General features: G+C 49.0%; 7 protein-coding genes across 7 annotated transcripts; 3 read left to right on the forward strand and 4 right to left on the reverse strand.

Moving 5' to 3' along the window:
- Positions 1-249: 249 nt before the first annotated feature.
- TRV_03427 (Ctr copper transporter family protein) lies at positions 250-672 on the reverse strand (the record flags this gene model as incomplete). The annotated part of the gene is made up of 1 exon (XM_003022431.1): positions 250-672. The coding sequence occupies one exon, from the start codon at positions 670-672 to the stop codon at positions 250-252; it is 423 nt and encodes a 140-aa protein (XP_003022477.1).
- Positions 673-1,557: 885 nt separating this feature from the next.
- On the forward strand, positions 1,558-3,792 carry TRV_03428 (nonsense-mediated mRNA decay protein Upf3, putative; the record flags this gene model as incomplete). The annotated part of the gene is made up of 3 exons (XM_003022432.1): positions 1,558-1,619; positions 1,805-2,161; positions 2,232-3,792. The coding sequence occupies 3 exons, from the start codon at positions 1,558-1,560 to the stop codon at positions 3,790-3,792; spliced, it is 1,980 nt and encodes a 659-aa protein (XP_003022478.1).
- Positions 3,793-5,428: 1,636 nt separating this feature from the next.
- Positions 5,429-5,989, forward strand: TRV_03429 (uncharacterized protein; the record flags this gene model as incomplete). The annotated part of the gene is made up of 1 exon (XM_003022433.1): positions 5,429-5,989. One exon carries the CDS (start codon positions 5,429-5,431, stop codon positions 5,987-5,989), a length of 561 nt encoding a protein of 186 aa, XP_003022479.1.
- A 1,381-nt stretch (positions 5,990-7,370) lies between these two features.
- TRV_03430 (C2H2 finger domain protein, putative) lies at positions 7,371-8,258 on the reverse strand (the record flags this gene model as incomplete). Its single annotated transcript, XM_003022434.1, has 1 exon — positions 7,371-8,258. One exon carries the CDS (start codon positions 8,256-8,258, stop codon positions 7,371-7,373), a length of 888 nt encoding a protein of 295 aa, XP_003022480.1.
- Positions 8,259-14,115: 5,857 nt separating this feature from the next.
- TRV_03431 (cytochrome P450 alkane hydroxylase, putative) lies at positions 14,116-15,704 on the forward strand (the record flags this gene model as incomplete). The annotated part of the gene is made up of 2 exons (XM_003022435.1): positions 14,116-15,208; positions 15,280-15,704. 2 exons carry the CDS (start codon positions 14,116-14,118, stop codon positions 15,702-15,704), a joined length of 1,518 nt encoding a protein of 505 aa, XP_003022481.1.
- Positions 15,705-16,001: 297 nt separating this feature from the next.
- Positions 16,002-16,889, reverse strand: TRV_03432 (uncharacterized protein; the record flags this gene model as incomplete). The annotated part of the gene is made up of 2 exons (XM_003022436.1): positions 16,002-16,691; positions 16,770-16,889. 2 exons carry the CDS (start codon positions 16,887-16,889, stop codon positions 16,002-16,004), a joined length of 810 nt encoding a protein of 269 aa, XP_003022482.1.
- Positions 16,890-18,200: 1,311 nt separating this feature from the next.
- Positions 18,201-21,109, reverse strand: TRV_03433 (GATA transcriptional activator AreA; the record flags this gene model as incomplete). The annotated part of the gene is made up of 3 exons (XM_003022437.1): positions 18,201-20,201; positions 20,280-20,604; positions 20,718-21,109. Coding segments are annotated over 3 exons (2,718 nt in total), but the record flags the coding sequence as incomplete, so codon positions are not given.
- Between the last annotated feature and the right edge of the window lie 840 nt (positions 21,110-21,949).

Here is a 21,949-nt window from a genome sequence, read left to right on the forward strand (position 1 = left end):
TTTTTTTTTTTTCTTATCCCATGAACATCATAAACAGTGGGGTATGTAGCGAACAGCGAACATGGGTTGGAGGGCCATTTTTAATTTCGCTTTGCAATCCGATTCCCTCAACCACAGCAAACGGTGATCTCACATGCGTCGCTTGAAAGGAATCTCGTTAGCCAGACCATGCGCGGGCGACAGGGCAAGATATTTTGACTATTTTTAGGGGGGGAAGAAAAGGTTAAATAATGGGGATCGATCAAGAACTCACCTTTTATCTTTACTCTTCCAAGAGAACACAAAGTGGCCCAGGAATGCTCCAATGAGAATGCAGATGATGAAAAACCCATTGTAGTACATGGCCAGCAACATCACAAAATATGCTACTCCGAAAGTTACCATATGCAGCAGGGATCGAAGCGTGTGCTGCAAGAGCGTTGGCGAACGTCGTCCTCCCACGAGCTTGGGTGATCCATTGGCATCCGTCGGCTTGGAGCTGGTAGGATCATCGGTGAATTCACTGCCTACTGGATGCGAGTTTGCAGCAGCCATGGCGGAAGTTCCGAAGCCGAGTTTGTTAAACAGAGATGGTTGGCCCGCAATGTGTTTATCAAACTCGCGTCCTAGACGACGGAGGAACTCGAGAGACATAACAAGGAGGATCACGCCGATACATGAGCCGGCAAACATCCCCCTGGACGTAATTCGCCATGTCGATGAGATGAAGCCTATCCCGTCACATCGTAAGAAGGTTGCTCGTGATAAACCAGGATCTGTTAACAGAGAAAAGGGTGCTCACATGCGTCGATGACGTTCCAGTTCCAAAGCATCTAAAATGTTTATATGAGCAGGGGAAGCTAGTGGTTTGATAGACGCGCAGGATGAGGATGGACTTACAGATATCTTGCACTGGCCCATACCACCGTGACTCCCATGGTTCATGCCGTGCGCTCCATGATCCATTGCAGGCATGGAATGCCCTCCATGATGCATGTCATGGGCACCGGTCGGCATGGGCATGTTGCTGGTCATGGTCATGGTCATGTCCATCTTCGCAGGCTTTGTACTTTGGTGAGTTACTTGTATGTGTGCGCGTGTTTCGACTGCGAGCAACCGGTAGGTAAATAGGTAAATGAAAGAAAAAAGAGAAGCCGGCCGCCAGGAGAAGTTATACACAATATGTACGTTGGTGGCTGGCCGGCTATACTTATATTATAGCCTTTTTCTCTTATGGATTGATCATTATTGGCGTGACCATCGAATAAAAAAACAGGACAAACAACCGCCTGCGCCAACTCCACCGCACCGATAGCTAGCGAGTTAGTTAGAGAAGGGAAAAACCAAACGTGCGAAAACATGCTCAAACATGCTCGGCTGCATCTTCAACGCCCATTGAGCTAGAAAAGGCGCTCCGGAAGCCGACCTGGTCGCACAAAGGGCGCCGTGGTCGAGGCAGGACAGACGGCTCGCTGGTGACTAGATAAAGATGCAGCTCGGCAACCCTGGCTGGACCTCACTGAGGCAGAAGAAGTGGGCTAACTAGCCGGCTAGTTAACGCACGCCCTTCAGAGCACCATGTTGCAGCATGATCTCGCTTGGTCGACTCGACGGTGCCGCCGCCAGCTCCCATCTGCCATGTATGATGTAGTTGACATAGACGACGTCGACATAGCGGCGGCACAGAGCGTTTAACTATCGTCATTGACGTCCGTATTGGGCGTAAGCTGGCTGGCGGCTGGAACCTTAAGCGACGCGGGCGCAGAAGGGGTATCACGTGATCAAAACTGTGCCGGGCCCGGCCTCAACTCACCGACAGCTACAGAGCACACGCATTCACCATCCATCAGAGACATCGTGCAGAGACGGAGCTGGAGGAGAAACCGGGCATAGCAGTGCTCCTTATAGACCTGCCGCCGAACACCATGTCGCAAAAGAATCAGCAGAAGGCGTCTCCGGGGGTCCTTGCTATCAACCCGGCGGCGACGCAGAAAGCTGCTCCTCCGCCCACACCCAAGGGCCACTCCAGCAAAGGAAATGCCCCCCGCCTAAAGCTGCATGTGAGACGTCTGCCCCCCGGCCTGACACAGGCTGAGTTCGAGACAACGCTGGGAGACTGCTGGAAAGTCGGACGAGGGAAAGTTGACTGGTTTCTCTTCAAGGAGGGGAAGGTTTCTACCGAGTCAGTGTTCCGTATTGACCAACGCCTTTATCTATATCTAACAGCGGTGTCTTTCTTGAACTTTTTTTAGCCCATCGAAACCATCACGTCCCGGAAGGGCGTATCTACGAGTTACCTCGTCAGTAACTATCCCCGAACTCTCGGATGTGATCCGCCAAACCACATTCCACGATGCACGAAATACCTACAATGATTCCGCCCTACTTGGACCACCGACCCTGGAATATGCCCCATTTTCCCGCGTGCCTAGTGGAAAAGTTCGAAACGATGCTCGTGTAGGCACTATCGACCAGGATGCCGAATTCATAGCCTTCCTCGAGAGTTTGACCAACCCAGTCACCAAGCCGTCCGAGGAAGAGACGACCGAGGCAGCAGATAAAGTGGAAAAACCAACGATCACCCCACTCATCCAATATCTAAGAGAGAAAAAGGCAAACAAGGCAAAGGAGGTTGCTGCTGCAAAAGCAGCTAAGCAGGCCCGCTCAGCTGCTGCGAAAGAGAGCAAAAGTGAAAAGTCGATCGGCAAGAAACAGCTCCTCAGCCGTGCAGACAAGTCAACTTCGGAGAAGCAGAAAAAGGACAAGGCAGCCAAGGATGTTGCAGTCAAGGATGCCGTAAAGGCCGCGAATAAACAGGCTGCAAACGGATCTGCCAAAGCTGAAAACAAAGCTCTTGCAAGCTCTGTCAATCAGCCATCCCAAGCGTCTCCAGCACCAGAACGGAAGAGAGAAAGGGGAAGCCTCACTGCAGCTACCAAAATATTACGACGTGATTTGGGTCTCACTACACCTACACGAAGAAGGGATAAGGCTGGTCAGGCTTCTTCTTCTGGCCCGGGCGGTAACGCTACAGCAGAAAGTGCAAAAAAGGACCAACAACCATCAAGCTCAAAATTAGAATCTGATAATCCTGCCCCCACCCCCAAGGGGAAGAACGCCGCCGATTCTACGCCCAAGTCTGCACCGAGCAAACAACCTAAGGGTACCCCACCCGCAGAGCCAGCAGCAGCTCGAAATAATGCAGCTGGCAAGAAGGCAGCAACTACTCCAAGTACTCCAAATACGAAGGCGTCATCAACTCCTGCGGCCCAAAAGAGCCAACAACAGTCTTCTCAATCACCATCATCAAATGGAACGCAGGCATTCCTCAAACACGCCAATCCCTCCCAAGGAGTAACGGAAGATCTCCTCCAGAAAGGATTCTCACAGTTTGGCAAAGTCATACGTGTAGAAATTGACAAGAAGAAAGGCTTCGGATACGTCGACTTTGCCGAGCCGGCAAGCCTACGGAAAGCTATTGATGCAAGCCCCGTGTCTATCGCCCAAAGTCAAGTAGTAGTGCTGGAACGGAGGACATCTGCCGCTGTAGCACAGAACAGAGGTCATGGCAACCGTGGCGCCGGCACAGGCGGCGGTGGTGGTGGAGGAGCAGGGCAGGGTCCAACTCACGCGAACACCCAACAACAGCCATCACAGCAAGGGTCGAGACCAGCACAGGCCGGATCTTCACCTACAGCTGCAGCTGCACCTCCACCTACAACATCTCCTGCTTCTCGTGGAACTCCGGGTCCTCGTGGTAGAGGCAGTCGAAGGGGTTACGGCCGTGGAGGCGCTGGAGGACGTGGTAAATAGTTTCCTTCATAGCCGATTCTCAAGCGATAGCATACATAGCTCTTCTCCCACAATTACGAATCAGCATAAATGGAGATGCAAATCTCCATCATTTACACACAAATTTCGAAACGACAAGCCTACATCTTCTACAAACAGCGAAAAAAAAAAAATTTTTTTTAACAAATTTCCCATTAAATTCTACTAAGCAGTTATAAACTAAACAACAGACATCCCACTCTAACAACTCAAGGGTGAATAGAACCTTTCAGACCTCCTCGACACCCACCTTGCCAGGCCGACCGAAGTCAGACGCCACGACGAGGTAAAGATCATCACCACTCTCTAAATCAGCAGGATGAGATTCAATCAAACACCGAAGCATTGTCAAGTATCATCATCACTGTCGAAGTATAGGCGAGAGTAAAAAAAGGCTTCACTTTAGGGCATCGAGGACATTAGGGTCATCAGCAAGGTTGGGACTCTTGTCGCTTTCGTAAAAACTACAGAGTAGGGTCGTTTACTATAGAAATGCTGTTGGAAAGAGAACAGTTAGTTATCATCATCATGAAGATCAACGTGTCAAGCTAGAGGGTGACATCGTGTGGTGGAAAGCAAAATGTGTACTCACATTCTTTGAAGTAAAGTCGACTGGTTTTCAGAAAAGGGTTGAAGGGAAGAAGAGCCTTTTATACCTTTTTCAAACCGCGCTAACGCTAAGCGAGGATTCAAAATTTTTTCATTTTTTCCATTTGTGCCGAGGTACGGAGTAACTTCCAGCCAATTACATCATGGTTATGTAATAATTATATAATAAAGTGCAAACAAGACAAACAGCTTCGGATAAAGCGCTCGGACAAAGTTAAGGTTGAGGTCGGATAAACCGCGCGGGCCGAAGTAAGTCCGAAGTTACCCTTGGCACCTTGAACCTTTTTTTGTGAGCAACCATCAACCATGATGAAAATTATATAACGTTTTTTAACTATTGAAAAAGCAACAGATCGGGCTACGACATCGTGTGTGACAAGCATCTCCATCAGCAGCCGATACGGGCAACGGAGATTGCCGGCATGGCTGTCTGGATATGTGCCACCGATCTGCGGTACACAACATTCAGCCATCACCGTTGTGGCAGTCGGTGACGGTGATATCCCAAATTCAGGAAATGAATGCAAACGCCCCAATTCTCAGCTCGTGGATAGCTACAGTATGGCTAGCTGCATGCATTCGAGTATGCATGCGTCCATATGCGTGATGGAAGTGCTTCTTACATCAGATTTGTTATCCCCTTGGGCCCTGTGTTTTTGTTTGCCTTTACTGTTAGGTACGCCGCAATTCTCGTATAGCTAGCTCGGCTATCGATCCGGAGGAGTTGAGATGCCATTCGTATTTCGCTTCTCTCGTGTTGGATACCCTTACCTATGGTAGTAGTGGGATATGAGAATAATATGCATCGTGGAATTAGCTGCTACAATGCCACATGCGAACATAGGTAACCATGTTAATACCCTGATCCTCGCCATTGTGTGAGATGTTGGAACCAGAGGAAGACTACTTATCCTGGGTCTGATGGCTTCATTTGAGCATCAGATTCCCTCAAAAAAAAATTCCCCCTCTCGTCGTGGTGTGTGTATACTCTTTCTTCGACCATACCATCATGGACCCGCTCACATTGTGCCTTTTACTGTTTAACTTTTACTTCTTGGTGACAGCGACGGAATATCGCAGAGATATTCAGGGCTCCATTACAGTTTTGGATTCTACTGTCTCTCTTTTACCTAGCAAAGCTCAATTTCTCTCCGGTGAGGGAGATTTTGATTCTCCAAAGCTTAACTTTGTGAACGAGACCGTCTATGACTGGTGGTATTTTGACGCAGTATCAGATGATGGAGAATCTTCCATAACCGTTTGCTTCTTTACAAGCTCCTCTACTGCATTTCCTTTCCTGCTGCCTAACAAGGGAATCCTACCTGTCTATATATGGGCATCCTTCCCCAATGGGACTGTGTCGGTATATGCGGTCCACGCCCAAAAAGCGGTTATTGAAACATCTAGAGATGGTTACGCAGGTATTTACCACCCTATACAAATGGGATGGCAGGGCTCTGCAGATCTTTCACGATACCGTATATTCTTTAACGATACAATTCATGAAATCAAAGGCACATTTGATATCAGATCTGTATGTCCCAATCCTCAGCCCATGGCATTTTACTAGCACTTACGTCGACGTTTGATAATTAACTTCAGCCATATTCAGGTAGCGCCACCACATTACCCATGCAGCGCCGCGTCTCGGAATGTGGATGTGCAAGTTTGCCCACATGTTGGGTGGGCCAACGCCATACCCGATGGCAATGCATCGGTTGACATGACAATCGCAGGGTCAAGGCTCCGGTTTCATGGTTCCGCATATCATGATAAGGTAAGCGTGTTGTGGAAGCCAGCCACTTCAGCCAAACCAACCCTCAACACCCTTCGTTTGCTCCTACTGATCTATGATGTATTCATTCGAATATAGAACTGGAGTGATGTGCCGTTCACATCGACAACAAAAACGTGGTATTGGGGCCGTACTCGCATTGGCCCATACTCAGTCGTTTGGTTCTATGTGCTTCCTCCCCAACATACAGAGCACGCTAGTGCTTACATTGCCAACAATAGAAAAATACGCCATGCTGCGTGCGCCGGGGCAATAATTACGCCCATACTAAATACAAATGCCCGTTTTGCTCCAGACACTTTACCCATCGGGTTTCGTGTTGAATTCAACTCTCCTGAAGAGCGTTCATCTCTGGTTAATATAACCGTATTCAACCGCCTGATAATCGCTTCTGCTGGGCCATCGTATACACGATGGATTGGAAATTCGACCGGATGCGTGATGGGGGATTGCGGGCTGCAAGGACTTGGGACGCTTGAGCAGTTCCAGTTATGATCCCACCATCTCGGTAGCCCCAAATGTTTAACTATCTTTGCGCCAAATTGTTGGTTCTTCGTTTCGTTTCTAACCATACTTCGTCTAAACAGGAATGGTTACATATCTAGACATTATTACTAGGTATAATAAGACATGAGACTTTAAACCCATGACTAAATATGTCAGGAAATCCTAATAACTCCGTTATAACGACACTGAGTAGTTAAAGACAGGATAAAACCGAACAACGGGGTAGTATCACCACACAGTTTTCGAAAAAGCACTCAAACACCAAAATTGGGCAACCAAAAGAATGCAAGCTATGTTTGCTAATTAAATGCGGCCGCAGAAGGGAATGTCAAGAAGAAAAAAAAAAAAAAAACATTTTTATGTATCACACCGCTTATGTGGAAAGTGACGAGGCATTCGAGAAAATGAGGTCAGGCTTGTAGGAAGGGGAGAAACGAAAGTCCAAGGGATGAAGACTTAGGGGAATGGTGATTAAAATGATATAGATCGTAGAGGGTTGGTCATACAAGTACGGGAGCAATCAATGAAGGTAAAAAGCAGCCGCCCATGTAGTTAAATGAAATAGTAGTGAAATGAAGAACTAAGCCGCCTCTTAGCTTATTGCAGGGAACAAACGAAATAGCCTCACGGAAGATGATCAAGTGAGAAATTATATTCCACCATTACTACCCTTGCGCGATCCAGTTGCGGAAGGGGGTGTGGCGCTGCTTCCATCGTCGTCCTTCGCAGAATGAGATGCCGAAAAGGGTGCCGATGATTCAGATTTTATAATCCTTGAGTGGTCACTTTCAGAATGGGGGTCCTTGCCGCAACCCTTGACAAGTATATGTCTCTGTGCAAAATAAGGATTAATACCATGTTTATAGCTCAAGAAGGAAGAAAAAGGGCAAGGATACGTAAAACATACCTTAAGAGCATCCTTTCTCGAAAAGCTTTTGTCACAGTGGTTGCAGGGGAATGGCTTAACAGCCAGATGAATGCGCTTATGTCGTTTTAGGTCATGATTTCGATTAAAACTCTGCTGGCAAGTGTCACATCTGAATGGTCTATCATTTTGAGGGCCTGGGGGGCCAAGTCCATGCATATGATGAGCTTGTGGATGCTGATGCGTATACATTTGCTGTAAGCTAGCAGCATGCCCACTGTTGAATGTAGGAAGGATGTTAGGCTGCATAGAGCCTATCAGAGCCATCTGGCTAGATGGGTGATGGACATTACTCATCACGGGGCCATTCATGGCTGGAAGGTTGTATGAAGGGTATGGGCGGGTGTATTGGGGGAGGGGTTGCTGGCCTTCGACTGGAACTTGTACCGGTACTCCAAGTCTCTGGGAGCTGTCACTGACAGAAGTCTGGCTCATGGACATTGAGGCACCCGGATAAGGCTGGAAACTAGAAGGGTGTTGTGGAAGGGGTGATTGTTGTGGGCCTGGGTAACGGAAACGGTGTCCATACGGGTCCAGCGGCGACTGCTGTTGGGAAGCTTGAGGTGATATATGGCCAGAATTTGCCTGGGAATCCATTAATGTTTGTGCCATTGTTTGGGACGAGTGTTGTTGTGACTGGTGTTGATCGACCTGGTTGGAAGGATGCTGCTGAGAGTCTTGTGATTGCGAATGATGTTGTAGTTGCGAAATCGGTGGTTGCGAAGTCCCCGAGGAAGGGGGGTAAGGGGATATCGGACTGTACTGGGACAGCCCGTCTGTAGCTGTTGATGGGGGAATATTACGACCTTCACAGTCGCGTTAGTTATGCAAGTTTCAAGTATCCACAATTCAACAGAATTTTGGGGCCCTACCAGCGTTGAAGGGAAGAGATGGGACACCGGGCCAGTATGCAGGACTGCTCTGCCCAGTGGAACCAGAAGTACTGGGAGCCAGGTTTAGTGAGAACGAGTTTGGTCTGTCTATCTGTGGTTTAGAAGCGAGCCCGATGGATCTCTTCTGACCCCTCGGAGGTGAAGATGGGGCGTTTGGGCTATAGTATTTTGAAGAGTTGGTCGGTTGAGGCTGCAACGGTTGCGGGTTGCTACGTTCAAAGCTTGGTAGTATTGTATCGTTTGACTGAGTAAACTGCTGATGTGGATGGAACACCGCCCCCATTCCGGGCGGGGATACGGCAAGAGCAGCCACGGTTGCAAAAGGCCCTGTTCGGTTGTGAGGCTGACGGACCAGCGAGATGTCTCTTGGTCAAGGCTCCTGGAAAGACGTTGGATATGTTATTTGGTACAATAGTTGATGAAGGGCTACCATGCAACCAGGTGGTCAATTTAATAAACAGAGATGCACAGATCGAGCTGTAAGCCGTGTATAAGGTATATGTGGAGTTGTGAGAGTGATGTTCCTGCGCCACGCCGAAGAGCAAATCAACATTCGGGTGTAAGAAACTTCCAGGTGAAAAATGAGGAAACCGTTTCTGGATCACCTAGATCCTTAATAATGCTGCCAAAGATCGGTGAGGCTGCTTCCCCGAGTAATATTTTCGGTGTTGAGCTAAAAAGCAAGCTATTCAAACATTATCTTTAATCCACCAGCCAAAAGCGGTTAGAGATAAATCCACTATGTGGTTGAATATGCAGAGCTGGGGGACTGTGGCCCAGGAAAATGGAACGCAAAACCTCCCTGAAAAGAAAAGGAATAATTCCCCGGATTGGCTGTTGATGTGGAAGGCACTTGTGACAACACAAACGTTTGCTTTTGGATGCAAACAGAAAGAGGAGCCTCAGGACGCTCTTAGCAGCATCACGCGTCCAGCTGAAATAATATCAGATCAGAAAGTGAGCCGAAGTTCTGTCAACAACCAGTCCACGTTGATAAATTCTGCTGCTGGAGGTAGTCTAGCGCAAGTTGGGGTATTAATTCATTAATTATCTAGAGGTCAAAGTCAATGACGAACGTAATCGAGAAATTCGTTTGCATAGGATCGACGGTGGCAGAAGGGGGGGATGGACTCAAGATGTATACCTTGAATGGATTCGGATCCAAAAGTTGATAAAGAATCGGGAGGGTGGAGTTGGTGGGACGGTGATCAGTTGGTAGCGTCCTCCATAGACGCTCCGCTGGGCACAATGGGTCCTGACCTGGCAGCTTGACAAATCAAATAGAAAGATGGCGACGCAAAGCTTTTGCACGATGTTTTTGTCAGGTCTTCAAAATGTCCTCTTCCTAGGTATGTCCCTTTTGTTTTTCCCACTCCTCAGGAGTTTGCGACGTGTCTGGTAGGACAAGCCCCCTGATGCGTGGGTGGCAAAAGGTAATGGATTGGGTATCGTGCTGGCCTATCGATAGTAAACAAAGGAGGTGAAGGCGGGTTAGGGTCAGCTTCCCATAAAATGGGATGCTGGGCCAGGGGGAACTGTAAAATAAATAAGCTGAAGGTGGGAAGAAAAAATAGCAGGTGCTAGTCGAAATAATCCCGGGCCCAGATTGTATAAATGGGGCGGAGAGCAGGTAAATAAGAATAAGAAGCAATTTGGTTGAGGAAGGGATAAGTCACAAAAAAAATTAAAAAATAAAAACACTCTTATCACAAGAAGAAATAAAAGGTGACAAGGGTGAAAGGTAATGTCGTTGTTTTCGGGGACGTCTCCAGCAACCAGTCAAATAACAGGAAGAAACGAAAGAGCTTTGGATAAATTTGTCGATCCCCTTTTTTTATCGATCGACTTGCTCGTACTGCAGGAGAGAAACTAATAGCGGATATGTTAGGAACTCTGACGAAGGCGATCAGCTCTGAGGTTGGGGGTGCAGCAACAGGCCAGATCAAGGCCCCCTTTTTTCCCCTTTCCCCGTACTCTGTACAACGCATTCATCGACAGCGGGATTGCTTGATGATGTACAGTGTATGTTCCCCATAGCCTGTCTTCAACGGAGAACAACTCTGCCTATCCCAATCCAAGTAGTTACGAAGGGTGGTCAGGTTGACTCTTGACAGCGAGGCCATCGAAAAAGCATTTCACACGCGACAGCCCAGTCTTCTTTCAGCCTAGGACTTTTTGGGTTCAATTCCTCTCTCGTTTATTCAGTTCCAATCACGTCGTGCCTTGCTTTGACAGAGAGGATTGGCCACAGAACAACGAGCGTGGGCCAAAGGGAGATTTTTTGGTAACGACATGGATGGGGGAGGCCTTGACTGGGCTCCCAAGGGCCTCCTTCCGCGGGTCCCACTGTGGTAGTGGGCCAGAGGCTGGTGCTTATGCAGAGAGAATGGGACGGATCGCACCCATCCGTCTGTCACTGGCGCAGGATGTGGATGCGCCTTTTCCACTAGTACATGTCTGTGTGACCGCCCTTGTTCTCGTCCTTCGACGATGTTGGTGGATCGGCTCACGCAGCGCGTCCAGCGCAGGAAGCGTCGGCAGGCGGGCGGGGCAGAGCGTAAGAAATGGCGAGAGTTAATGCAGCAGGGTTCAGGGATGCGTGGTCAAGGGTGGTAGGATGGGATGCTGCGGTCGACGCTAAGAGGGAGACCATTCGCCTGCAGACGGCCTCGATCAACAGCAGTTTCGCTGAATTGGCAAGACTTGGCCCAATAGTGGTTGGGCGTCACCTCTCACACCAGAGAAATCGGTCGAACCAAACGACCGCAAAGGTTATATCGATCTAGTAAAAATCAGCGAGGTCGTCAACTGGTACTTCGTACAAAAAAGAAACGGCAGTGGTCACTGTAAATCCAGTATGCTGCATGATGTACCTATCAATCATGTCACGGGCCCGGGGAGTTTAGGAACAGAAAATAAAGAAAAGAAACGACAGCAAAGATAGGAGAGGCAGAGGGAGGGAGGGAGGAAAGCTAAAAGCGCCAAATGCATAACGGTTTTAGCATTAAGACTTCATCCTCCCAGGTTGTTGCGAGATATAAAATATAGTTGAGAGAGTCAAGCAGGTCGAGCTGCAGCTCACCACTCATGCATATTTTCCTTCGCATGCCCCCATGTAACAGACATATTAAGGAGCTCAGGCTAGAATCACTTCTATCAAGGAGCTTCACCGCAACAGACGTCCTCGATTCCCAACTGGAGTGTTTCACGGTTTGGCCATCCCTGGAAAACAACCACGAGCTCATCCTTATCCATCTTCGTTGGGCTGAAACCGGTTTATGTCACTTCCAGCGTATACTCTGCATGTACGAAGTACTCCATGACCGACTCGGACACGCTGTCGTATTCCTCGATCCCTTAGTTATGTCATTCATCCATTTTCGCCTTCCCACTTGGCCGATACGTTGGCACCCCACGGAAGAAGCGAGCTTCAAGCTGCAAGCAAGCTTCACTCTGACAGAGGGTTGGCAGGCAAAGTCTCCCGATTCTGGGGACTAACCACGCCCGAAATATGTAGGCTGGAGGTAATTTTTTTTAAACCCTTGCATGGCCATGCTTGCTGGCTGACATTGGTCGCTGGTGGCGCGCACTCTTATTGGGGCACGATCCGTCCTCCATACAATTTAATATTGTCCCATACTTTTTTGTGGATAAAAATAACATCTGGGATGGATACTTGTCCCTAGAACCTGGATGACCCCTGATTAATAAATCAGATACATATATTCCGAGCTTCGGATACGTATGTATGTCCCTTCGTACTCCAGAGATACGATCTCAGGATGAATCCACCCAAAGATCAGGGACCATCAGCCGATATCGAGCTTCACACAAGGCTGTCTTAGGGCTGAACTAAAACGGCTGCATGTTGACTCCAGCCCTTGGGTCAAGATACATACTTACATGCTCCATACCTACCCTTGCCGAATCGCCACTACCACGAGGTAAGTAGGACACCAGCCGTGCCAGAACCAGCCTCAGCCTCAGCTCGTGAAGCACCCAGTGCTGCGTAACTTGCACAGCCAGCATCGGAAATTATCCAGAAGGTAGGTAAAAATGGGTGTTGTCAGACTCTCGGAAGCGCAACACGCGCCGTACAGAGCAATATCCGTGGATTCTCAAAAGAAACAATTTTCTTCGGAATTGTCACCAGTTCCCGGTTTTCTAGCCTCGCGGTTGATTTCATTCCTTTTTCTTTCTCATCCCTATCTTGGAGTTAACACGTTTGGCCGTTCAGTTGTCAGAATGTGAGTGACTAGTCATCTTACCTATCACTTTATAGACCCATATACTCTTTTTCTCTCGGTTGTTATATAGGGGTAGAACGGAGTTATTTAACTAGTTAGTGGGCCCGGCCATGGAAAAAAATCGGCATTTCAATGTTTCAGTCTCCCCTGCGAAAATGTGGTGATATTGTTGCGCGTCCCTTTATTCCCCTTCCCCTGGTTGTTGTTCTGTTCGTCGTCGTCAATTCGATGGTTTGACGTCGTCGGTTGGAATAAGAAATTGTTTGTGTCAGCCCAAAGAGGAAATTTTGACCTTCTGCCGTAAACGTCGTTGCTCAACTGCCGCTACGTCCAGCACAGCCCCAAGCGATGCGTTTCCCGTCTTTTTACCTTTCCTTATCTCGAAGGGCATATTTTTACCGGCTGGACGCAGCGAGTAGAGAAGATATATCCGTACCCTCGTCTAAGTGAAGCTCTGTGACTGAGGAAGACGAGTTCGCAAGCGAACTGGTGCATTGCCTCCCTCCCAAACCTGCTATTAGTAGCTAGCTGTTACAGGGTCAGGCTGAAGTACATACTTTCGTCAGGGCGATAGAGAGCAACCTCCAACGACCTCCAAGTCCTTGGAGGAGCTCTGGCCTTTGGAGGTAGGCCTTTTGTCGTTTCAGCGAAGCAAATTGGGCGGATGTTAAGTTAACATTCAATGCCAGCTTCATGCCCAAATATTGCCCAAATACCCATCTGCTTTAAAGCTTATAGCCGGTCAGCATTCAAGGAGATCATCATAAGCACTCAAAAGTGCAAGGCGTCAATGTCAACGTCAACGTCTGCCAAACCCGATGTGAATACGTCACACCGAATAGTCATCTTACGAAGGCTGATGGAGGAGAGAGTACCGGGCGATGGGTATCCATCTCTGGCTATCATCATGAAGTGCATTATTGACATGAATGGATTGAACCATCCATTAACTCCCTTAGCCCGGGGAAATAGTTATAACTAACTACTGCCAAGCCCTGCATATTATTATGAATCAGATGCAGTTTACCAAGTTTGGGAGTGGCATCTAGAAAGCTGCTACTGCCTCTTATGCAGACTTCAATTTGTGCGAAAAGATGGCGTGTTGGTTACACTGGATGGCTACTGTGTTATGATTCGATAGAAGGTCGTAATCTGGCAGCAATACGACTGGCGCCCTTCCACTTGTAGGAGGGAGAAAAGGATATGCATGATCCCTGTAGTTCGTCCCCAGGCATCAGAGTATATGTACCCCCAGCTTCCAACCTCCTCAAGTTATTTCCAACAGATGCGCTTCGCTCCATCTAACCTGGGGATAAACAAACCACCAGAATGATAGCTCTCCCTGTGCGTATACTCTCATTGGCAGCTGGTTTGGCAATAATTATATATGTTTCTTCATGCATATGGAATGTCTTCGCTCGTCGCCAGGTCGCGCGCCGTCATGGCTGCCAACCAGTGGCAAGATCCTCGAATAAAGACCCTTTCCTAGGACTTGATGTTATACAACGAGGAGTCCGGAACTTCAGAGAACACAAATCCCTGGAAAGAATGGCTGGGAATTTTTACAAGTTCGGAAATACCTTCCGATTGAAGGTGTTCACAACTCCCGTCATCGCCACTATCGAGCCAGAGAATATCAAGTCCATCCTAGCGATCAATTTCAAAGACTATGGAGTCCAGCATCGCTTACAAGTACTCGAGCCTCTTTTAGGCAGAGGCATTTTCGACACGGATGGCGACCATTGGGCCATATCTCGAGCCCTGATCCGGCCCAACTTTTCCCGCGATCAGGTGGCAGACCTAGCCATGTTTGAGAAGTTGATCCCAGACTTATTCGCATTGATACCTCGAGATGGAAAGACTGTAGATCTACAGAAGCTTTTCTTTCGCTACACTACAGATTCTGCCACCGAATTCTTATTTGGAGAATCAGTCGGAACTCTTAAAAAGCCGCAGCCGGAGTTTGGCTTCAGCCATGCCTTTGACTATTCTTTGAAGAATATTCTCCATAAGATTAGGCTGGGGCCACTAGGCCTGCTTTACTATGACCCGAAAGCAAAGGAATGCAATAAGATTTGTCGTGAGTTTGCGCAGCAATTTGTCGACAAGGCGGTTCTCACAGTCGAATCCGACAAAAACAGAGACCAAGAAGACTCCAAGGCAAACGGCCAGAGATATGTGTTCCTTCATGAACTAGCATCACGTACATCCGACAAGCGCCGTATCTTGGATGAGGTTATGAACGTGTTTGTCGCTGGACGTGATACCACGGCCAGTCTTCTGAGCAATATGTTTTTTGTACTGGCTAAGCGTCCAGAGATATGGGCAAAGATCCGTACAGAGGTATCTAGTCTCAATGGCCGAATGCCTACGTACAATGAACTACGGAACCTGAAATATGTCAGGTATTGCTTGAACGAGTGTGAGTGGGGCGGACTATAGCTATCAGTTCCAAGTTACGGAGTATTTGCAAGTCTAACTAGCCTTTAACAGCGTTACGTATCCATCCCGTTGTACCGACAAACGACCGTATCGCTCTGCGAGACTCCATCCTTCCGATGGGAGGAGGTGAAGATGGTAACTCTCCAGTCTTCGTGCCAAAGGGAACCATAGTCAACTATAGTATATACGCGATGCACCGGCGGAAAGACTTCTACGGGCCTGATGCAGATGTATTCCGTCCCGAGCGCTGGGAAGATGGACAACTCCAGCCTCGCTGGGAGTATTTACCCTTTAATGGCGGACCACGAATCTGCATAGGTCAACAGTACGCGTTGACCGAAGCGGCCTACGTTACCGTCCGTATGGCCCAAGAGTTCAAGACTCTGGAGAGCCGAGACCCAGAACCCTGGGTAGAGTCATTAACACTGACAATATGCTCCTTGAACGGGACGAAGGTGAGCGTCATCCCTGCGTAGCCTGAATATCCCGAAAGGAATGGAGATGTTACTATCAGCATGGTTAGCTATCCACCGTCTCAACTCCCTCGTTTCCCAAGTACTTGTAGTTAGGTCGATGTCAACACTCAGCTCTTGCCAAGATACACACGTTCCTAACCTGAAAAATTGATCCAATCAACTTACGTAAAAAATAGAAATTCACTTAAAATTTTGAGATTTGTTATTTTATTGGCTCAACAAGCTAGGTTAATTTATTAGTCATCAAATGTATCAAACTATAATTAACGGCGAGACGCAAGGAGAACAAAATTCATACTATTGGGGATATTTCCGAATCCCTAGGATTATATTCAAATACATATCCTGCATGCGATGATATGTACCTTCCAATATCCCGTCTGGACCAAATAATGCCGCTCGGTATGCATCTTTCATAACCAGCGCCGTCTGGATAACATGCATCGCCATCTCCGCAATAGCAGCTCTATCCTTCTGGGCCTCGCCGGCGTCCATCTTCTTCCAAGCCGGATATTCAGTGATAGTAGCAAGGATGTCGAAGGTTGTGAGAAGTTCTATCGGGCCACTCTTCACAATTTCCATAGCTGACTCGAATGTGACACAATAAGCACAAAGGAAATCGTGCTTGAACTCAGCTACATCCGGCATTCCCTTTTCTGCTGCATAAAGGATTGCTGCTACATCATCGACGATGTCACCTCCGTGGGTGAGTTCGTGCGTAACTCTCTTAGCTACCATTTGGTTTTCACCAGGGATTATATCTTCGATTTCAGAAGCGGAGGATTCTGTCTCATCTTCCATCTCCTCGTCAGAGTCCTGGCCATTGTCTCCATAGGCAAGATGATTTCGTCTCTGGAGTATTCGAATACGCCACGCTGGAGTCTTTTTGTTGATGTACTTGACAATTCGCTTCAGGTCTTGAACTCGGGACTTTGGTTCGGGGTATGCTATGGGAACCGATGGAAGGACGACTCCCTGCCTGGCAATCTATATCAAAGGGGGGTCCTAGTCAGTTGCAATAGGGAGAAGATATCGGGTTGAATATCGACATTCTACAGTGCATACCTCTCTCAGGATTTGGATGTGGAGGTCGTCGACCTCTTTGCTTAGCTGGACATTCCGTTCATGGAGCTGTTCAATTCGGGCCAGCGGTGCAAAAACACCTCGACCCACATTTGGTTCCATGACTTGATGATGTTCAGCTCTTCTATTGTTGATATCCACAGGCGCTTTATCAGGCCCTGATAAAGATAAGCGTTTTTGGGTTTATAGGTGTAAAGCTAAAGCAGGCTCATAAGTGCTGCGTCAGTTTTTATATTGCAGTTCTCGGAATAACCCAGCTGCTTGAATTGAGTGAAGGTCAACCAAACACAAAGAATACTCACAGGATTTATCCTGTATGAAGGCGATGACCACATAGTAAAGGCCGGATATCACCGATGCCCCCAATCTAGTAGCTTCCAGCCAGAAATGGATCCATGGAGCCATACCCACTTTTAGAAGCCGGTGGATACTACTGATTAATGAAGTATTGATTTTGATCTATATGCAGCCTGGGCAGGGAGAAAACGAGAACCAATATGTAGATTCAAAGCGAGTAGACAGAGAGAGTCACTATTTCGTCCGAACTACACCACCTAAAAGCAAGAAAATGAATGGGAAGGATAAACAAAACAAAACAGCATTGCGCACTTCTGCCTAAATGCCCAACCGAAAAACAAGAAGAAACAAAAGATAAGAGCAAAAAAAAACGACGTATTAAGAAAAAGGGGGTTGGTTGGGCATTCAGAACAGACGCGGTTGTATCAATCAATCAAAGCAAAGCAAAGCAAAGCAATCAAATGGAACAAGGAGGGGAAAGGCGTTGACTATAGCAAAAGGTAAGGAAAGGGAAGGGCAAAAAATGATCATAATGAGTCAAGGCGATCTATACGAATTACCGGAATGAAGGTACGCAAAAAAAGACCTGCGTAGCAAAAGAGAGATGGTACCAGAAAGTGGCTAGATGATGGGAAAGGGGGAGGGAGTGGGGCATCGTATTATTAGAAGTAGAGTTGAGTTGGTAATAAAGCCAGAAAAGACGATGCAGTTGGGTGTACCTCTTGTTCAACAAGAGGTATAATAAACCAACTGGGTCTCATCAATCAGTCAACCAAAGAAAAATGGGGGGGCGCGGGAGAGGCGGGAACGAACCAAGGAAAGCAAAGAAATCAAAAGAAGAGATATATAGCGAGGGCGGCTAAAAGGCGGCCCTAAAAAGGTTGAAGAAAAGGTTTTTTTTTTAACAGCCATTGGCCAAGAGCTGGGGCGAACGGAAAGAACATAGTTCATTAAACGTAATGTTCCATCATGGGGATATGCTTTTGAAAATAAAAAATAGCCCCATTGCAAGAACTTCAGAGACGTTTTACCGGGAAATCCGCATTTGAGAAGAGTAAGGAGTCATAATAGCTTGACGCTGGGGGGCGAAGGTGAAATGGGAGTAAAACCGCTTGGCTACAAGCTCATGGTCAACCATTCCCATTCCTGGCTGTTAGTTCTTGTTGCGCCAGCCGCCAAACTGTGGTGAGCTGGGTTGAATGCTGCTGGAGGTTGACGGGGTTGCTGTGGCGGTGCCTGGGTCACTCTTTGTCTGCCTGACAAGTCTTGCTCGGGAGGGTTTCTGACATTGGCGTACATCCCTGAGACTGACGATTTATCAAGACACCGTGGCCGGCCTGGGATGAGTCGTGACGGTGTGCCGGAGGCTGTGGTAGGGGTGACGTTGACGTTGCTGCCGGGCGAAGTGATGGGGAGAGGTTGTCTGGGGGGAGCAGCGGCTATTGGCACGGTAGTTCTTGTAGGCACAGAGCTAGATGTAGGGGTGGTTCCTGTGCTGGAGGGCGTGCTCGAGATTGGAGTCGGGGGCTGGGACAGGGCCGATGGCCGGGTGGGGATGGGGGCCGAAGATACAGAAGTCTGGTTGGTGGAGTTTTTGCGGGAAGTCTTCTTGCCTGCTCTAGCTCCAGCGCCTGCAGCGACGTTGCTTCCTCCACCACGATTGCGTTTTTTGATGACATCCGTCTTGAGAGCGAGGGGCCGTACGACGCCGTGGAGTTTGAGGAACAGACCACAAGCGTTACATAGGAATTGGCCCTCGGCATTACGACGCCAGAGGGGAGTAGTTTGCGTGAAACAGTTGGAGCACGACGTCGTTGCACCAGCGGGTTCGGCGTTCTTCGTGGCACCAGGGCCAGGACTTGCAGGCCGGGAGGGGGAGTTGCTGTTAGGCCCGGAGCTGGGGGAATGCGGTGATTTGAAGCCGCTGTTGTTTGCGTTGTTGCTAGCAGCGATGCTGTTGGTATTGTCACCCCCTTGTCGAAGGAGCTGGGTAGCGTTTGGAGTAGATATTGTGCGAGGGATCTTTTGCCTTCTCGGATCTGGATCGCGGTTACGCAATTCGGTTACAGACGCGGCTGACCCGTGTGTTCGGTTTAGACTTCCAAGCTGAGCCCAGTCACTGCTTCTCTCGTCTAGATCGCCTGCGCCCATCACTAGCGGTTTCGACGGTTGGCTGTGGGCGGACGGCATTGAATTAATGGAGCCGGTATAGCTTCCCTCCCATTGCATACCCGAACCAAAGTTCATAGTAGCGTCGTCGAGTATGCTGAAGTCCGCAGACAGGTCCATGTTACGGTCCAGAAAGACGTTTCCAGCATCCTCTTCATTATCTGAATCTCCGCCAAAGCTGAACACATGTCCCTTTGCCGAAGACAGACTGGTTGACGGCCGAGCAGAAGAGTCAGTCATGGGCTGACAGGTAGATGGGCTAAAGTGTGGTTGCTGCTGCTGCTGCTGCTGCTGTTGCATGCTGAATCCGGACGGGTTGACTACAGAGGACGCTCCACTACTGCCAGCCATGTTGAACGAGTGGTCGTTGCCAGCATGGTGGTACATGTACCGGGATGTTGCAGGGGCCGAAAGGTTCGAGAGCGAATGTGAGTGGAATGAGCCTACCGGGTGTTGGAATGAGGCGGAGTGGTCCTTTTCGAAGCCTGGCTGGGGGGTTGAGACAGCCGAGTGATAGCCTGAGGCCGTTGAGGAGAAGAAATCGGTAGAGTTGATGGAAGAGCCTAGTGGGGTATGCGAATAGAGGTTGGAGAACGCTCCACTCTGGATATGGGACAGTTCTGTGGGGGAGAGCTGGAAGCCGGTGGTGAAGGATGGATGGTCCAGGGCATTGGCAACGTCGTCAACATGGAAGGGATCCAGGTTCAAAGGAGCAGGGTGAGGTGGATGGCTTCCCAGGGTAAAGCTGTGACTATGGCCGTGGCCGTGGCTGTGGCCATGATGGCCCTGACTTTGACTTTGACTGTGGCCGTGGTGATGGTCCAGAGTGAAGTCAGTCATGCCCGCATCAGGATCTGGATCATGGGAGATGATCAATCCATGCACCGGGGGAACATGAGGAGACGACTCAGCTGGTCGTTTTCGGGCCTGAGGTATCATTATATCAGTCTATGAACCGTAACGTATTCATCGTAGTAAACCTGACAAAAAAGACAAAAAAAGAAAATAAAGGAAAGGAAAGCATACGATTCGTTCGTCAACGCTGGTCTTCCTGACTCTGCGCTGGACATAGCCGAACTCGCTGGTCTGAGTCCCAACATGCGGATGATGAGGGAACGAGGCAGGCATGACGATGCCCATGGGAGAGTCCTCTTGCTCCTCCTTTGCATTCCTGATAGGAATTGCCGACGCCACGGCATGCTGGGAGGAAGGATCTTCACTCATCGAGGGAGAGAAGCCCGTAGGCGAGCTGATGGAGGACGATGGAGCCACGAACGAGTCGACGTTCATGGGCTCAGCAGCGGAAGCAGGCTCCTGTGGTCGTTGGGCTTCCTCGTTCTGCTGTCCCAGCCTGCCACAGCCAGTCAATACATCATCATGATTTTTTTTTTAAAAATTTAAAAAAGTAGGAGAAAATGAAAGAATAAAAATAAAATAAAATAAAAATAAAAAATAAAAACGTACCTGGCCTGCGCCTGTTCTCGCTCCTTTTCCTTTCGCAGACTGACGGCCATCATGCGCCAGGTCAAGTTCTCCATCCGCTCCTGGTTCGGCAGCTGGGTCTTGGTCCGGCTGTACAACTTCCATATCTGCGTCGCTAACGGGTCGTTCTTCTGCAGCTCCTCGGTGTTTTCCAGCGCAGTGCCATCTCTCCAGTCCGAGAATACCGACTCGCGGAGCAACCCCCCGCGAGTGACGCTGTCCGGCAGCTTCCGCTCCAGCTTGTCGTGGGCTAACGGGGGCAGCGGAGAGGAAACGGGGACTACAAGGAGGCGCCTCTGCGGTGCCTCTGTCTCTGCGTCTGTCTCTAGGCTCCTGTCTCTAGGCTCTTGTCTCTGCCTCTGGCCGGGCGGGAACTGTGTGTGGGAGTCGCCTTTTGTCACTCTGGGCACTCACTCGCTCGCTCGCCGCTGGTCTCTCTCAACGCAAGCGCAGCCAACGCCCGGTCGTATCGCCAGAATCCGGCTGCAGCAGACAGGAAGGCCGGGCAGCTGAGCGTTTCGAGACGACGGGGGTGTCGGCAGCAGCCTGTCGCTGTCGCTGTCGAGGGGAGGGGAGTCGAGTTTCTCCTGGGGGGAGGGAGGGCTGGAAAGACGGTAGGTATGCCGTCGTCGTATCACTCTCGCTATCAGGAGGCACACACGGATGAGAAGTCCCGGGGCGAAAGGGCGAGCCTGCGTCTATCTCGGAGGCAGCGCCAGTCCACGGAGTCAACGCTGAAATTGGTCGCAGGGGGGGAGGGCAAGAGGGAGTTCCTGTGCTGTCTCGATCTCTCGATCCGACGGTTGTTTTTGTTTGGTCTGGCTGTCGCTGGCTGTCGCTGGCTGGCTGGCTGGCTGGCTCGTCCGTCCCTTTCTGAGTCTTTCAAGAGAACTAACTTTGGCGGACCAAGTGGGAGTTTTTTGCCCACAACATGTGATTTCGGCTCGTAGGGCGAAGAGACGGCAGGCAAAAGAGAGAGAGATTGACAAGATATAAATGATAAAATATATATAAAATTAGCAGGCGACAAGTAATAATATTTTAAACAGGCCAAGTAGGAGCGTCGATGGAGTCGAGTCTGTCGAAGGTCCTCTTTTCTCTTGTCCTTCATGCATGGCCCTGCAGCGGCAGTTGGTTAGCGAGAGTGACGATGCCAGTTAAGCTCCTCGACTAGCTAGTAGTTATTGGTATTATATAGATGTCTATCTAGACGT

Source organism: Trichophyton verrucosum (assembly GCF_000151505.1).
Source record: "Trichophyton verrucosum HKI 0517 chromosome Unknown contig00287_1.f1.exp, whole genome shotgun sequence".
NCBI lineage: Eukaryota > Fungi > Ascomycota > Eurotiomycetes > Onygenales > Arthrodermataceae > Trichophyton > Trichophyton verrucosum.